Genomic DNA, 18,513 nt, shown 5'->3' on the forward strand with positions numbered 1-18,513 from the left:
ACAGGTAATGAGTGGAGGAAAGAGGAGACTCTTAAAGAAGAAGTTACAGGTCTGTGAGAGCCAGAAATCTTGATTGTTTGTTTCTGACCAAATACTTATTTTCCACCATAATATGCAAATAAATTGTTAAAAAAACAGACAATGTGATTTTCTGGATTTTTTTTCCTCAGTTTGTCTCCCATAGTTGAGGTCTACTTATGATGTAAATTACAGACGCCTCTCATCTTTTTAAGTGGTGGAACTTGCACTATTGCTGACTGACTAAATACTTTTTTGCCCCACTGTATCTAATAACTGTTGGACACAGTAATGTTTCTGCTTTGAAATGAGGTTTATTGTACTAACAGAACATGTGCAATCTGCATTCAAACAAAAATTTGACAGGTGCATAAGTATGGGCACCCCACCAGAAAAGTGACATTAATATTTAGTAGATCCTCCTTTTGCAAAAATAATAGCCTCTAGTCGCTTCCTGCAGCTTTTAATGAGTTCCTGGATCCTGGATGAAGGTATTTTTGACCATTCCTCTTTACAAAACAATTCCAGTTTAGTTAAGTTTGATGGTCGCCGAGCATGGACAGCCCTCTTCAAATGACCCCACAGATGTTCAATGATATTCAGGTCTGGGGACTGGGATGGCCATTCCAGAACAGTGTAATTGTTCCTCTGCATGAATGCCTGAGTAGATTTGGAGCGGTGTTTTGGATCATTGCCTTGATCCATCCCCTGCGTAACTTCAACTTTGCCACTGATTCATGAACATTATTGTCAAGAATCTGCTGATACTGAGAGGAATTCATGCGTCCCTCAACTTTAACAAGATTTCCGGTGCCGGCATTGGCCTCAAAGCCTCAAAGCATGATGGAACCTCCACCAAATTTTACTGTGGGTAGCAAGTGTTTTTCTTGGAATGCTGTGTTTTTGGCCGCCATGCATAACGCCTTTTTGTATGACCAAACAACTCAATCTTGGTTTCATCAGTCCACAGGACCTTCTTCCAAAAAGAAATTGGCTTCTCCAAATGTGCTTTTGCATACCTCAGCCGACTCTGTTTGTGGTGTGCTTGCAGAAACGACTTCTTTCGCATCACTCTCCCATACAGCTTCTCCTTGTGCAAAGTGCGTTGTATAGTTGACCGATGCACAGTGACACCATCTGCAGCAAGTTGATGCTGCAGCTCTCTGGAGGTGGTCTGAGAATTGTCCTTGACTGATCTCACCATTCTTCTTCTCTGCCTTTCTGATGTTTTTCTTGGCCTGCCACTTCTGGCCTTAACAAGAACTGTACCTGTGTTCTTCCATTTCCTTACTATGTTCCTCACAGTGGAAATTGACAGGTTAAATCTCTGAGACAGCTTTTTGTATCCTTCCCCTGAACAACTATGTTGAATAATCTTTGTTTTCAGATCATTAGACAGTTGTTTTTAGGAGCCCATGATGCCACTCTTCAGAGGAGATTCAAACAGGAGAACAACTTGCAAGTGGCCACTTTAAGTAGCTTTTCTCATGATTGCATACACCTGGCTATGAAGTTCAAAGCTCAGTGAGGTTAGAAAACCAAAAAAAGTGCTTTAGTAAGTCAGTAAAAAGTAGGTGGGAGTATTTAAAACAAGAAAATAAGGGTGCCCATACTTATGCACCTGTCAGAATTTAGTTTGAATGCAGATTGCACATTTTCTGTACAATAACCTTCATTTCAAGGCAGAAACATTACTGTGTCCAGCAGTTATTAGATATATGAAACCGAAATAGCTGTTGCAAAAAAAAAAACAAAACAATTTTTATAAAACATTAAGCTTAAGATTAATAGGGGTGCCCAAACTTTTTCATATAACTGTATTTATCTATTGACTCTTAACAATGGATGAGTGCAGTGAAAAATGGATGAAACTGTGCACTGAACTATAAAAGAATGACTTCCGTATGCCATGTTTTATATGGATCCCCATAGACTTTAATGACCAAGTCTGATCCACAAAATAGATGAGAATAGGCCATGTTGTGAGTCTCACGGATCAGACACATCAGTTTTTAGAATGCATGTGTGTATGGATCAATGAAACTGCATGGGTCTGTATGCTGCAGTGATTGCATAAGAACGCCACTTATGACTTCTGTAAATGTCCATTTAGTGTAAATGTTCTGAGGTTTCCTGATGATGATTCTTCCCACCATATCTAATTACTGAGAGGCCTTCTTAATGATGCTGATTGTTCCTCTGCAGGGGTCTCATCTTGAGGAATCAATGAGCTGCAAGTCATATCTTGTATATAGATCATTTGCTAAGATGGCAATAGATAAAAATAAATCTCGCGTATGTCTGCACCTGACATTCTATACTTTTGACTTTAGTTGCTTAAAGTATATGATCATTAAAGGGAACCTGTCAGCTGATATACTGCCCAAACCGTGGAAGCATGTATCAGCCACTGGCTGTTGGATCACATCTATGTATGTATAATAATCTTCTGATGATATATTAGTGATTTTATAACCACTACAGCAAGTAAGGCTACGTTCACATTTGCGTTGCGTCGGGCGCAACCGCGGCGACGCATGCGTCATGCGCCCCTATATTTAACATGGGGGGCGCATGGACATGCGTTGTGCTGCGTTTTGCGACGCAAGCGTTTTTTTTGCCGCAAGCGTGGGGCGCAGAGGACGCAGCAAGTTGCATTTTTTTTTGCGTCCAAAAATCTGCAAAAAAGGACACTTGCGTCGCAAAACGCTGCGTTTTAGCGTGCGTTTTGTTTTGCGTTGTGCGTTGCGTCTCGGACGCAACATCGCACAACGCAAATATGAACGTAGCCTAAGTGACACACCACTGGAACTGGGGTCTCTGTCTCTACATTATACTAATCTCCTATTAGGTGGCAAAATCCTGGTGCCAGCTTCCCTTAAACAGGATATACAGAAAGAGGTCTACAGTTATGGCCTTATCTTTTTTGGAGATGGAAGAGTATCTGAAGCCGTTATGATGTTTCCAGACAAAATTTTAAAGTGTTTTTTTTTTTTCTTTGTTTCCATTTTCCCTAGGTGAAATATTACAGGCACTTAGCACCTGACCATTTACTGCAAGTATGTCAAAGAGTAGGACCACTCCTAGAGAAAGAGATTCCTCAGAGTGTTCCCGGAGTCCTAACACTATTGGGAGCTGGCCGCCAGTCGCTGCTGCGAACAAACAGAAGTATGAGAACACCAAACGTCCTTCATTTTCAACAGAATTAAGTGTATGATTCTTAAAATAATTTACTGCCTGTTCATCCTTAGGCTGCAGAAATGTGGTGTGGAAAGGCTCAGCTCTTGCAGCTTTACACAATGGAAGGCCCCCAGAGGCGCCAATAAATTATGGAAGCCCACCAAACTTGGGTGAGTGCCGAACGGAAAAACATTCAGTAGAGCATACCATATAGTTACCACTTGTGCGGCTAAACATGCATCAGCACTGCCCCATTGTATAACATTGGTGCGAGTGAGTGCTATCCAATAAAAAATGACACTCGCCTGATGTATATGGTGGTGTGTGCGATCCCTTAGGTTGAGTTCCCACAATGAGTTTGACACATTTTCACTGGGCAAAAGACTGCATCTCACAGTTCTAGTAAAATGGTTGGGATTTATAGAAATCTCATACAACTCTGGCAAAAATTAAGAGACCACTGCAAAATTTTCAGCTTGTCTGATTTTTCTCTTTTATAGGTATATTTTTGAGTAAAATGCAAATTGTTCTTTTATTCTATAAACTACTGACATGTCTCCGATTTTCCAAGCAATAAATTTTGTATTTTTTTTCTGAAAATGAGAAATTGTTAAAATAACAAAAAAAAATGCATTGCTTTCAGACGTCAAATAATGCAAAGAAAACAAGTTCATAAACATTTAGAAACCACAATACTAATGTTTTAACTCAGGAAGAGTTCAGAAATCAATATTGTGTGGAATAACCATGATTTTTAATCACAGCTTTCATGCATTTTGGCACGCTTTCCACCAGTCTTTCACACTGCTTTTGGGTGGCCTTATGCCACTCCTGGTACAAAAATGTAATCAGTTCTTCTTTGTTTGATGGCTTGTGACTATCCATCTTCCTCTTGATTACATTCCAGAGGTTTTCAATGGGGTTCAGGTCTGGAGATTTGGCTGGCCATGACAGGGATTTGATATGCTGGTCCTTCATCCACACATTGATTGACCTACCTGTGTGGTATGGCGCATTGTCCTGCTGGAAAAACCAGTCCTCAGATTTGGGGAACATTGCCTGAGCAGAAGGAATCAACTGTTTTTCCAGGATAAACTTGTATGTGGCTTGATTCATATGTCCTTCGCAAAGAACAACCTGCCCAAATCCAGCCTTGCTGAAGCATCCCCAGATCACTGATCCTGCACTAAATTTCACAGTGGGTGCAAGACACTGTGGCTTGTACGCCTCTCCAGGTCTCCATCTAGCCATTAGACAACCAGGTGCTGGGCAAAGCTGAAAATTAGACTCCGAGAAGATTACCTTACTCCAGTCCTCTATGGTCCAATCCTTATGGTCTTTGGCAAACTTCAGCCTGGCTCTCCTTTGCTTCTCATTGATAAAAGGCTTTTTTTTCTAGCTTTACATGACTTGAGTCCTGCCTCTAGGAGCCTGTTACAAACTGTTCTTGCCATCCACTTCACCCCAGCTGCCATTTGCCATTCCTTTTGTAGGTCACTTGATTTCATCCTGCAGTTGCTGAGTGACATTCGAATAAGATGACGGTCATCCCGGTCAGTGGAGAGTCGTTTTTGCCCTCTGCTCGTCTGTAGCTTTATCATCAATCACTGATCCAATGATTATTCAAGTTCTAGCAAGCAATATATAATCTGTCCGTTACATTATAATCACCTATAGTAATAGGTGACAAAGTGAACAGAATAAGCACCATTAGAAACAATTTGTGAGTTACAATCAAAAAGCTTTTATTAATATACACATACAAAACCCAAGAAATAATTTAAAACATCTAGTGACCTCCGATGGGAGAGACACAAATGACTAAAAACTCCATTAAACACCTTTAACCAGAGATATGTATTATAGTACTATATTCTAGGGATGATAAACCTCTCAACATGTTAAAAATAATATCTGTAACTTCATGCCATATTAAAGTGCATGTGCAAATTGAGAGAGGGTAAATCTCTATAATCATCATAGACAACTGTGAAACCCGATAGACCAGTGTTAGTCCTGAATTCAAGAGCTATAAACCCTGTAAAAATCACTGGCTGCTAATGGTGCCTAAAAGATGGCAAGCATGAAGTCTTTGGATAGTACTTACAAATAGTGTGGAATTAATGCCGTGTTTCGTCCACACTTCTTCAGGGGGCAAATAATCAGTAATATGTCTGAAAAATACAGCAAAATAGCGCAGCAAATGGCTGCATTTTATGTGCAACGTTTTTACGGCCAAGAGTAAAGATTTTGGATACAGAATAAAACTCTGCAAAACTGCCATCTGTGAAGATAACCGTACTGGTTAAACTGTTATCTGAGTCCTCTATACAAGTGCACTTGCTGCTTAAGGAGTTCATCATTATGGATATTTAAAATATACTGATTGCTTGTATACGTTTCATCAAAAAGCATCACGTGCATAAGTGTATTGGGATGAGTCTCCAGTACATGTCATTGCTAGGGATGAGCGAATAGCTTTGGATAACGCCTTATCCGAATAGCCATAGGGCTTACTGAATAGCTGCAGAGGAAACCCAGATACCTGGAGCGCTCCCGATAGTCAGCTGCTCTGCTCCGCAGCTGCATGTGTCGCAGCTGTGTGACAGTCACAACATATGCATGGAGAGCCCAACAAACAGCCTATTTATGCATGTGTTGTGACTGTCACACAGCCGGGACACATGCAGCTGCGGAGCCGAACAGCTGACTCGGGAGCGCTCCAGGTATCCGATGTAGCAATTCGGTAAGCGCTATAGCTATTCGGATAGAGTTATCCAAAGCTGTTTGCTCATCCCTAATCAATTTCCTTCTGTTTTGTGTGTTTGTTATTTATTAATTTTTTTCCAACCGATTTATTCTATTTACGTTTTTTTTTATTTTTTTAAATTTATTATATATATTGTCGCCTTGTTTTGTTTTTTTCTTCTGTTTTCCACTTTCTGAGCGGAGTTTAGCGACTTCAGATTTTTTCGCCTGATTAATCAATTGCGACCTTGTAAAAAGTTTCAAAATTTGATGCAATTTATCTCCAGTCTCACCTGGTGTATTTTCAGGAACGCCAACATTTTGGTGAAATTTGTGCAACTTTTAACACCAAGTTGCAATTACAATTAAATTTATGTATTTATTTTTTATGAATTTAGTGCCAAAACCAGCAACTAATACCAAAAGATAAAAGGAAAGTGACTTAATCCCCCTGCAAATGACGAATGGGGGCCATAGTACCTGGGAAATGATGCATGCATGTCATTATTGTGACCTGGTCACTTGTGTATATACTGTCTGTATATGTAGCAGTATATCTGTTTGTTATGGTCTCTTTGTGCCTTGTTGAAAGTGTAAATTAAGTTTTGCATCTTTGTCTTCATATTAACAACTGTTAATGAGGGTATTTATCTTACAGCAAGTACACTTTTTGCCAGAAAACTAAATGGAAAGTACAAGTTTCAGTCATTAGTGCCGACTGCTGTCTATCAGCACATGAAGATGCACAAGCGGATCTTAGGTCATCTCTCCTCTGTTTATTGTGTAACGTTTGATCGGACGGGTAGAAGGATATTTACAGTAAGTTGATTCTATTTTATTTTTTTGGGGCGGAGGTTGCACAACTGAGATGTTTCCAAAAATGTTAACCTGCTTTGCAATAAGGTATCACTAAAAAAAAACAACAAAAAACTAAAAGTGCACCACTTCTGATTTTGTTTGCTATCCAATGTTACAGGGCTCTGATGACTGCCTTGTGAAAATATGGGCAACAGATGATGGCCGTCTTCTTGCTACGCTAAGAGGGCATGCTGCAGAAATATCTGACATGGCTGTGAACTATGAAAACACCATGATTGCTGCTGGGAGCTGTGACAAAATGATCAGAATATGGTGCTTAAGGACATGTGCACCACTGGCCATTCTACAGGGACACAGCGCATCCATCACATCACTGCAGGTAATATATATTTCTAGGGTAAAAAATGACATCAACACACAGAAGGGTTGAAACGTCAGGTCTGTGTGAAGGCAGAGGCAGAAGCTGAACTTGTAGAAGTCAAAAGTTTATCTGGGAGACCTCAGATCCAATGGTGAGCTGCAGCTTGTGTTTAGGTTTTTGTTTTTCACTTTTGTGTTCTCTTTTTTTAATTTGCAGTTCTCCCCCTTGTGCAGTGGGTCTAAGAGATACCTCTCTTCAACTGGAGCAGATGGGACAATTTGCTTCTGGCTTTGGGATGCAGGGACCCTGAAGTTTAAGTAAGTATTATGTGTTACTTTCTTGGTTGTCAGTTTATTTTCTTAATGGGAAGGTACTGCTTTTTTTTTGTAGATCATTAATAAATCAATGTAGTGTAGCATAACATGCTGTTATAACAAAGATTTGAATGCATGTGAAACATATTTCGTGTGTTATGAGTTTAAAGAAGGCACTGGGGGCTGACATGTTGTGTTCACAGCAGTAGCAGGACTCTAGATTTTTAAACTTGCAGTTTTGTTGCAGATTTTCTTAACTCAATGGTAGTCAATGGGTGCAGAAACGCTGCAGAATAGGAAGTGACATGCTGTGGAAAATAAATCCTTGCAAATCCGCGCATATTTTTCCACAGCATGTGCACAACAATTCTCAATTTCCCATTGACTAACATTGGTTGTGCACTACACTGTGGATTTGATGCAATTCTGTACATCAAAAACGCTGCGGAAAAGCATCAAAATCTGCAACGTGTGCATATAGCCCGTGTCTCACGCCTGCTATTCCATGTCCATCTCTCTCCTGATATTCGATATGTATCTCTCTCCCCATCACGCTCCATATGTGCCTCACTCATCATACTACATGTCTCTCTCCCCATCACTCTCCAAGTATCTCACCTCTGCTATTCCATGTGTATCTCCCCATCACGCTCCATATGTGTCTCTCATCATACTACATATCTCTCCCCATCACTCTCCAAGAGTCTCACCCCTGCTATTCCATGTGTATCTCTCTCTCTATCACGCTCCATATGTGTCTCACTCATCATTCTACATGTCTCTCTCCGATCAGTCTCTCTCAGCCATACTAATGTATCTCTCCCCTCCCTCCATAATGCCTGGCTATTCACTGCAGACCTGGATCTCCTTCTTATCTTACTGATGGATGAGTCCCAGACAGCTCCGCTCCAATAATGCTGCTCCATACACACCATATGTCTTCACTCTTCCTCCATTCCACCATGCTGCTGAGTCCACCATCTTCTGCTCCTCTGTAAACCAGCTGTGCTTCTGATGCAGTAATTACTGGTGATAGCAGGTCACAGGGAAGTCACACACAAAATGGCGCTGCCCTGTGATGCTACTCTTCATTCTGCCCCAGGGATACTCGACCACCCAAAAGGGGAGGGAAATGGTGATTTCAGCAGTTACTGCCCCAATTTTCCAGCTAAGAGTAAAGCTGGTAAGGATCACTTTAGATCCTCCCTCAACAGCTTGGCGCCCGTAACGTGGGGCCCCAAACAGGAACGCCTCTGCTCCCCGGAGGACAACAAGACAAAGGACCCTTGGAGCGGACACAGGCACTGGAAAATTGGGACTGATCATCCCCCACAACAACCACGGTAAGTTGGCAGTTATACTGTCCAGACTGACCGTTTGGTGTGGTTTTCCTGTGTTTGTGCTACAAAGAGGATCTGAGGTTTGTCCCCGATGGTGGGGTGATTTTTGGGTGGAATCATATAGAGGTGTAGTTCCGTTGGGAGCCCAGTGCTCGAACCGTTCCTCATAAGGGACGGACACCCCGGATTGACCAGTGATGTAATTCTCTTTATAGTCAAAATATCCTGAATTCCTGATCATTGCTAGAATCAGGCACGGTGAGGTGATCGAAGATTGGGTAGGATACGTAACTCAGGAATATATAGAAGTATACAGTATATATATCCAGAGGTATTCGGCGGTAAGTCTAAGACGCCCTCCTCCTTTCACTGAGTACCGCGTTTTTGGGTTGTCCCAGCGGGGGACAGGTAAACCTAGTGGAATAGACTATATACGGCCGCTCTGGTGCTATGCACGACAAGGTAAGGATATTTAGCTCTAAAGGAGAATCATGTTTCCATGGAAGTAAGAGAAGACTTTGAAATTGTGTGATGAATCTGATATTGTTAGCCCAAAGATGAGGAAAATATTCTCAATCATTGGTTTTTCTAAGGTGTTCTGGCATATGAATTGTGTGATGAAGGTTTTGTAGAAATTAATTAAGTCTGAGAACTGCTGTATTCTGTTTCTGTGTATAGATTTCCAAAATATCCGATGGGAGGGGTAGGTCAAACAGCTGCGCTATTGCTTTCTTTTGTGTTGAGGAATGCTGTGATGTTCTTATCTGTTCTATGTTTCTGGTATGGAGGGGGCACAATGCTGCGTCCTCTCTGAATTTTCTATCCTTGTGTAGTATCTGCTGGGAGATCTGTGCTTTATTTAAAGCAATAGTACAATATTGTATTGAAGTAGAAAGAAATATTGTAAGTTTAAAGTAAAAAATGGCGCCTAGTTTTAGAAGGAAACTTGAAAGAGATTGTTTGGTTATCAGTGTGATTGAAAGATTGGTAAAAGATTCACCTGCTTCAAGTTGAGTGGTTGATATATAGCAAATAAAGGATTAACAGAGAAAGTGAATTCTGATTTGTTTTTGTTACGTTGAAAAAGAAAAGTTGTCTATTACTATGACAAAAACTGGATGTTTGTGGTGCAAGAAGGAACTGAGAAAGTGATTGAGGGTAACGTGTTAGAAAGACAAACAATTAAAAATGATGATCTGGAACAGGGGGTCTCCCTGCTAGATGATAAGGTCCCTCCCCAGGAAATCAAGCCTCTTAACCCCAAAGCTCCAATATATCCTGGGTTGCCAAAACTCAGTGCGCCCCCACCCTATGATCCTGCCGGGTGGATTTGTGATGTATGCAGAGTTACTAATTCTCAGTGGAGACAGGTCTGTTACAATTGTGAAGCAAGAAGACCCGGAGTTGTAGCCCCCACCTTTCCCTTGCTAAACGCTGACGGCACTTATTATCAGCCACTGCCAGCACCAGTCCCTGCTATGCTTAGTATTGCTAGTGGTTATGAGTATCCACCCCCTCCTACTTTAGTTACCCGATTCAGAAACATCCCCCATGGCCTTCTATAGACAAATAGCAGCGAATCGAGAGATTTATTCCACTCCCCGGAGAGATCTGTTACACTTACTCCAGGTGAAGGCTGGAGAGGGGTATTTTCCAATTATTGAGGGTGGCATGATGTATAATGTGAACGGGGGAACCTATGAGAGTGATCTTGATTTCTGTAATGCTTTAAAGGTTTGGGCACAAGATAGACTAGCGGACCAAGCTACCTCCCTCACAAATGTCACACAGGACAAGGGGGAGACTGCCGAGAAGTTCTATGGGTGTCTTATGGTAGTATTTAAAGATTTGGGGTTTTCACTGTATAATAAAGCCCATTCACACCTTTTTGCAGTAGCTTTGATGTCCGGCCTTAAATCTGAATTGAAAGAGGCAATAATGTCAATGAGACCCGATACTGAGACTTCCATTCTGGACGACGCATTGAATAAAAAAAAAAAAAAGTAGTGCAAAGTTTTCAGAAGAACTTAACCCGCTCTGCATCAACAGTGAGATCAAGGGTTAAATCAGTAGCTGCAGCGATTTCTGCTCCAATCTCAGCCCCCCCCTCACCCCCCCCCCCCCCCCCACAGCTGCAAGGACGCAGCTCCATTCCTTATCAGTGGCCCAGACTCCAGCTCCTGCCCTCCTCCCACCTTTCACAAATCCAGTCCCATACTCCAATATCCATTTTAACCCTATGTCTGGGAATCTCCCTCGCCATGTTAATTCTCAGATCAAGAGCTTGTTTTAATTAGAGTAGATGGCAGACCCAATAAATATACTCTCACAAAACCCATCCCTGTGGGACCTTTCCCTGAAGTTACTGCTCAGTTCGTAATCTCTCCCTCATGTTCGGTAAATTTACTGGGGGCAGATTTATTATCACAGTTCCGCTCCAGAATATAATTCCAAGATGATGGTCAGATGGTATTTACGTTATATAACCCCTATGCAGATGAACATAATGAGATCTGTATCTTACACGCCCTTTCCACGGTTATGATGGCCCTTATAGGCCCAGATCCACCCCCAATAATGCCTGTAGAACCAGTAAAAGTGTTTCTCAAACCTGGTGCCCCTTTTCCCAAAGTCCATCAGTACCCTTTGAAACATGATCAGGAGCGGGGCCTCAAGGGTCAAATACAAACGTTACTCGATAATGGTGCCCTGGTACCCTGTGTTTCTCCATGTGTCTCACTATAGCTGCTTTTGGTCTAAAGCGGAAAATGCTCCCCCTAGTGGTAAATATATTTGTAAGAAAATATGTAATACTAGATGGTGGCCCGATTCGAATGCATCGGGTATTCTAGAATATGCATGTCCACGGAGTATATTGCCCAGCCCACGGAGTATATTGCCCAGCCCACGGAGTATATTGCCCAGCCCACGGAGTATAAAGCAGTGTGGGAACCATATCCCTGTTAAAAAAATAAATAAAACAAATACAAAATTAAAATAAAAATTAGTTGTATACTCACCTCCTGGGATCCAGCGGAGCTCCGGCGATAGGCGCGCGGCTGCCGCCATCTTCCCTTCCCAGGATGCATTGCGAAATTACCCAGATGACTTGGACCGCTAAGTCTTCTGGGCAATTTTGCAATGCATCGCCGGGAACGGTAGATGGCGGCCGGCGCAAGCGGCTCAGCGGACAACGGAGGGTGAGTATAGCAGGTTTTTTGTTTTTTTATTTTTAACATTACATTTTTTTTTACTATTGATGCCGCATAGGCAGCATCAATAGTAAAAGGTTGGGGACACACAGGGTTAATAGCTGCGGTAACGGAGTGCGTTACCCGCGGCATAACGCGGTCCGTTACCGCCGGCATTAACTCTGTGTGAGCGATGAGTGGAGGGGAGTTTGCGGGCGCCGGCCACTGACTGCGGGTAGTAAGGAGCGGCCATTTTCTTCCAGACAGTGCCCGTCGCTGATTCGTCGTGGCTGTTTTTGCCGCGACCAATCAGCGACTTGGATTTCCAGGACAGACAGAGGCCGCAACCAATGAATATCCGTGACAGACAGCAAGACAGACAGACACATGGAAGTGACCCTTAGACAATTATATAGTAGATTTTTCATATAGAAATGTTTGCAAACATTGCATGAATACATTTTATTTACTTTTTTAAGCTTAATTTCACAAAAAAACAAACTACAAGAAAACTGGTGGCACCTTCCCTTTAAGTGGCCTTGATTAAACTTAACCCATGCCTCTGCAGCCATTTCTCCTTAGCCTCATTGGGGGACACAGGACCATGGGTGTTATGCTGCTGCCACTAGGAGGCTGACACTAAAGGTACCGTCACACTAAGCGACGCTGCAGCGATACCGACAACGATCCGGATCGCTGCAGCGTCGCTGTTTGGTCGCTGGAGAGCTGTCACACAGACAGCTCTCCAGCGACCAACGATCCCGAGGTCCCCGGTAACCAGGGTAAACATCGGGTTACTAAGCGCAGGGCCGCGCTTAGTAACCTGATGTTTACCCTGGTTACCATCCTAAAAAGTAAAAAAACAACTGCTACATACTTACCTACCGCTGTCTGTCCTCGGCGCTCTGCTTCTCTGGTCTGGCTGTGAGCGCCGGGCAGCCGGAAAGCAGAGCGGTGACGTCACCGCTCTGCTTTCCGGCCGCTGTGCTCACAGCCAGACCAGAGAAGCAGAGCGCCGAGGACAGACAGCGGTAGGTAAGTATGTAGCGGTTGTTTTTTTTTTTTACTTTAACGATGGTCAGGGCCGCGCTTAGTAACCCGATGTTTACCCTGGTTACCAGCGAAGACATCGCTGAATCGGTGTCACACACGCCGATTCAGCGATGTCTACGGGGAGTCCAGCGACCAAATAAAGTTCTGGACTTTCTTCCCCGACCAGCGATATCACAGCAGGGGCCTGATCGCTGCTGCCTGTCACACTGGACGATATCGCTAGCGAGGACGCTGCAACGTCACGAATCGCTAGCGATATCGTCTAGTGTGACGGTACCTTGAGTGAATATAGAAAGATTAACTCCTCCTCTGCAGTATACACCCTCCTGTTGGCTCTAATTGAACCAGTTCTTGCTTAGTGTCCTGCAGCCATTTTTCACTTTTATGTTTGCATTTTTCTCTCCCAAGAGAGATTACCTTTTTTTTCAGTTGAAATAGCCATACGGGGGCTGCTTGTTTGCAACAAAGTTGTAGTTGTCACTGACAGCATTCATTTTGCCATTCAATTTGCTGAAAAACAGGAAACTAATTCCTAGTGGGAAGAAAAAAAAATATTTAGAATTGAGAGTCCTCAGTGGTTGATACCTTTTAATCTTTTCAGTTAGCCATTAAAAGGTATCAACCACTGAGGACTCTCAATTCTAAATATTTTTCTATCTACTGGCTAACACGGTACCAAGATATATTTCTTTCCGGTACTGGGAATAAAGTTATGTATAAATAAAAAGTGATTCTGCCATTTATATTTTATGTTTTGCCTTTATGGCTTTCATTGTATGGTAAAAATGACCTGAAACCTTGATTATTGAGGTTAGTGTGATAGTTCTAATGAAAAATTTACACAGGATTTTTTTTTAATATTTAACCCCTTCTGTCGTACATATACTGCTTTGCGGGAGCTGCGTTCCCGCAAACTGCAGTATATGTATGGCTCCTCAATTGCGTGGTCTCACACTGAGCTGTGTTAGCTCTGACAGCTGACAACCTGCAGCAATGCCCGATGCTGTCACCGGTTGTGGGCATTTAACCCCTCTGATGCTGCTGTCAGTAGTGACAGCGACATAGAGGAGCATCACACAGGGAATAGGCTCCCTGATCGCTTCCATCAGAACAACGCAATGCGATCGCGCTGTTCTGATGGTCTCCAAAAAATAATTTAAAAGTGTAAAAATACTTTTTTAAAAATCCCAAACTAAAGAACAAAAAACAAATATTTTTCCTATAAATACATTTATGTAAATAAGTTTGGTATTGCCCTCTATAAAACTGTCCCACTAGTTAACCCCTTCAGTGGACATCATAAAATAAATAAAAAACAAGGCAAAAAGCAATGCTTTATCATAGCTCCAAACAAAAAGTGCAATAAAACGTGATCAAAAAGATGAATGTAAATAAAAATGGTACCGCTGAAAACATCTTGTCCCACAAAATCAAGTTGCCACACAGCTTCATCAGCAGAAAAATAAGTTATAGCTCTCAGAGTAAAGCAATGCAAAAATGATTTTTTTTCTATTAATTTTTTGTGTAGAAGCGCCAAAACGTAAAAAGCCCGATATAATTTGGGTATCGCTGTAATTCTACTGACCTGAAAAATGAAGCTGCCTTACCAATTTTACCACAGAGCGGTATGAAAAACAAAAAACAAAAAGCATTTCCTGAATTGATGGCTTTTGTTCATTCTATCTACCAAAAATCAGAATAGAATGCTATAAAAAAAAAAGTCATGTGCCCGAATATGGTACCAATAAAAACGTCATCTCGTCCCACAAAGAAAAAAAAGCCATCGCATGACTATCCGCTGAAATATGGAAAAATTATAGCTGTCTTAATATTGTGATGCAAAAACTAGTTTTCGCAATTAAAAAGCGCCTTTTAGTGTGACAGCAGCCAAACATAAAAACCCGATATAAATCTGGTATCACTGTAATCGCAATGACCCGAAGAATAAAGTCACCTAGTTTTTTTCATTCTGCCTCCGAAAGATCGCAGTAAAGCTCGGCGCTAGTGATGAGCGAATAGTATTGTTGCTCGGGTGATCTCCGAGTATTTGTTAGTGCTCGGAGATTTAGTTTTTGTCGCCGCAGCTGCATGATTTACGGCTGCTACACAGGCTGAATACATGTGGGGTTGCCTGTTAGGGAATTCCCACATGTTTTCAGGCTGTCCAGCAGCCATAAATCATGCAGCTGTGGCGACAAAAACGAAATCTCCGAGCACTAACAAATACTCTGAGACCACCGAGCAATAATGCTATTTGCGCATCACGACTCGACGCACATTTATCCTGCGCTCTATGCTGAGCACTTTCATTTGGGTTTCCGTGTAAATCTCTGAAAATACGTGATTCAGAGAAGATTCCCTATAATGAGACAGATGGAGGTACTGTGGACGCCGCCTGACCTGTGATCCGGCAGTGTCCGTCTTTTTAAGATTGCATAAAAGTGCCATCTGCCACAGTTTTGTGCACTTTTGAAAATTACACCGCTGTTCAGTTGTGGGGATTTTCCACTGTTTAATCACATCAGGAGCTCTAAAAACATGACTTGGTGTCCTCTAATTATGTCAGCAATTTTTACATTCAAAAAACGAAATGGCGCTCCTTCCTTTCCAAGCCCTGCTGTGTGCCCAAACGCTGGTTTTACTCCACATATGGGGTATCGGCATGCTCAGCAGAAATTGCGCAAAATATTGTATGGTCCATTTTCTTTTACCCATATGAAAGTAAAAAAATAATTGCGTCTAAAGGAAAATTATTTTGAAAGAAAAGTAAATGTTTGTTTTCCTTCCACATTCCATTAATTCCTGTGAAGCAACTGAAGGGTTAATAAACTTCTTGAATGTGGTTTTGAGTACCTTGAGGGGTGCAGATTTTAGAATAGTTTTACTTTTGGGTATTGTCTGTCATATAGGCCCCTCAAAGTCACTTCAAATGTGAGGTGTCCCTAAAAATAAATAAATAAAATATGGTTTTGCAAATTTGGTTGTAAAAATGAGAATTCGCTGGTCAACTTTTAACCCTTATAACCTCCTAACAAAAACAAATTGTTTCCAAAATTATGCTGATGTGAAGTAGACGTGTGGGTAATGTTATTTATTAACTATTTTGTGCGATATGACTATCTGATTTAACCCCTTCATGACCTTGGGATTTTTCATTTTTCCGTGTTCGTTTTTCACTCCTCTCCTTCCCAGAGCCATAACTTTTTTATTTTTCCGTCAATTTGGCCATGTGAGGGCTTATTGTTTGCAGGACGAGTTGTACTTTTGAACGACATCATTGGTTTTAGCATGTCGTTTACTAGAAAACGGGAAAAAAAATCCAAGTGCGGTGAAATTTCAAAAAAAGTGCAATCCCACACTTGTTTTTTGTTTGGCTTTTTTGCTAGGTTCACTAAATGCTAAAACTGACCTGCCATTATGATTCTCCAGGTCAGTACGAGGTCATAGACACCTAACATGACTAGGTTATTTTTTACCTTAAGGTACCGTCACACTAAGCGACGCTACAGCGATGCCGACAACGATCCGGATCGCTGCAGCGTCGCTGTTTGGTCGCTGGAGAGCTGTCACACAGACAGCTCTCCAGCGACCAACGATCCCGAGGTCCCCGGTAACCAGGGTAAACATCGGGTTACTAAGCGCAGGGCCGCGCTTAGTAACCCGATGTTTACCCTGGTTACCATCCTAAAAGTAAAAAAACAACCGCTACATACTTACCTACCGCTGTCTGTCCCCGGTCCCCGGCGCTCTGCTTCTCTGGTCTGGCTGTGAGCGCCGGGCAGCCGGAAAGCAGAGCGGTGACGTCACCGCTCTGCTTTCCGGCCGCTGTGCTCACAGCCAGACCAGAGAAGCACAGCGCCGGGGACAGACAGCGGTAGGTAAGTATGTCGCGGTTGTTTTTTTTACTTTAACGATGGTAACCAGGGTAAACATCGGGTTACTAAGCGCGCCCCTGCCCTTAGTAACCCGATGTTTACCCTGGTTACCAGCGAAGACATCGCTGAATCGGTGTCACACACGCCGATTCAGCGATGTCTACGGGGAGTCCAGCGACGAAATAAAGTTCTGGACTTTCTTCCCCGACCAGCGACAGCACAGCAGGGGCCTGATCGCTGCTGCCTGTCACACTGGACGATATCGCTAGCGAGGACGCTGCAACGTCACGGATCGCTAGCGATATCGTCTAGTGTGACGGTACCTTAAGTGGTGAAAAAAAATTCCAAACTTTTCTAAAAAAAAAAAAATTGTGCCATTTTCCGATACCCGTAGCGTCTCCATTTTTCATGACCTGGGGTCGGTTGAGGGCTTATTTTTTTGCATGCCGAGATGACGTTTTTAATGATAGCATTTTGGTGCAGATACATTCTTTTGATCGCCCGTTATTGCATTTTAATGCAATGTCGCGGCGACCAAAAAACGTAATTCTGGCGTTTCGAATTTTTTTCTCGCTACGCCGTTTAGCGATCAGGTTAATGCTTTTTTTTAGTTGATAGGGCGATACCAAATATGCGTAGATTTGATATTTTTTTTTATTGATTTATTTTGATTGGGGGGAAAGGGGGGTGATTTAAACTTTTATATTTTTTTTTTATTTTTTTCACATTTTTTTTTACTTTTTTTTTTTTTTTTACTTTTGCCATGCTTCAACAGCCTTAATGGGAGGCTAGAAGCAGGCAGAACTCGATCGCCTCTGCTACATAGCAGCGATCTGCTGTTCGCTGCTATGTAGCTGAAAATCAGGTGTGCTGTGAGCGCCGACCACAGGGTGGCGCTCACAGCTGCCGGCGATCAGTAACCATAGAGGTCTCAAGGACCTCTATGGTTACAATTCTGAAGCATCGCCGACCCCCGATCATGTGACGGGGTCGGCGATGACGTCATTTCCGGCCGCCCGGCCGGAAGCGGTAGTTAAATGCCGCTGTCTGCGTTTGACAGCGGCATTTAACTAGTTAATAGGCGCGGGCAGATCGCAATTCTGCTCGCGCCTATTACGGGCACATGTCAGCTGTTCAAAACAGCTGACATGTCCCGGCTTTGGTGCGGGCTCACCGCCAGAGCCCGCATCAAAGCAGGGGATCTGACCTCGGACGTACTATACCGTCCGAGGTCAGAAAGGGGTGAAGGGCATAAAAATAAAAAGTTTGAAAATTGCTAACATTTTCGCCAAATTTCCAATTTTTCCCCCACAAATAAACGCAAGTTATATCAAAGCAATGTTACCACTTTCATGAAGTACAATATATCACGAGGAAATAGTCTCAGAATCTGTGGGATTCATTGAAGCATTCCGGAGTTATGACCTCATAAACTGATAGTGGTCAGAATTGTAAAAAAAAAAAATGGCCTGGTCAGGAAGGTGAAAATAGTTTTCGGGGTTAAAAGGGTTTTCTCGCAAACAAAGTTCACTTTAATAAACAGATCTTGGAATAAAAATAAATTTCACAATTGAATGTGTTTAAATAAAATGTTCCTGTGCTGAGATAATCTTA

The 18,513-nt window shown here is 42.4% G+C and overlaps 1 protein-coding gene across 2 annotated transcripts in view; it reads left to right on the forward strand.

The window, feature by feature from the left end:
• PHIP (pleckstrin homology domain interacting protein) overlaps nucleotides 1-18,513 on the forward strand; it is a 298,049-nt gene that overhangs the window by 74,149 nt on the left and 205,387 nt on the right. For both annotated transcript variants that reach the window (XM_069726464.1, XM_069726465.1), the window contains exons 5-9: nucleotides 3,036-3,186; nucleotides 3,270-3,368; nucleotides 6,605-6,765; nucleotides 6,923-7,144; nucleotides 7,343-7,443. In XM_069726464.1, the coding sequence (XP_069582565.1) occupies nucleotides 3,036-3,186; nucleotides 3,270-3,368; nucleotides 6,605-6,765; nucleotides 6,923-7,144; nucleotides 7,343-7,443 (734 nt within the window). The remainder of the gene's footprint in view (nucleotides 1-3,035; nucleotides 3,187-3,269; nucleotides 3,369-6,604; nucleotides 6,766-6,922; nucleotides 7,145-7,342; nucleotides 7,444-18,513) is intronic.

Source organism: Ranitomeya imitator, chromosome 5 (assembly GCF_032444005.1).
Source record: "Ranitomeya imitator isolate aRanImi1 chromosome 5, aRanImi1.pri, whole genome shotgun sequence".
NCBI lineage: Eukaryota > Metazoa > Chordata > Amphibia > Anura > Dendrobatidae > Ranitomeya > Ranitomeya imitator.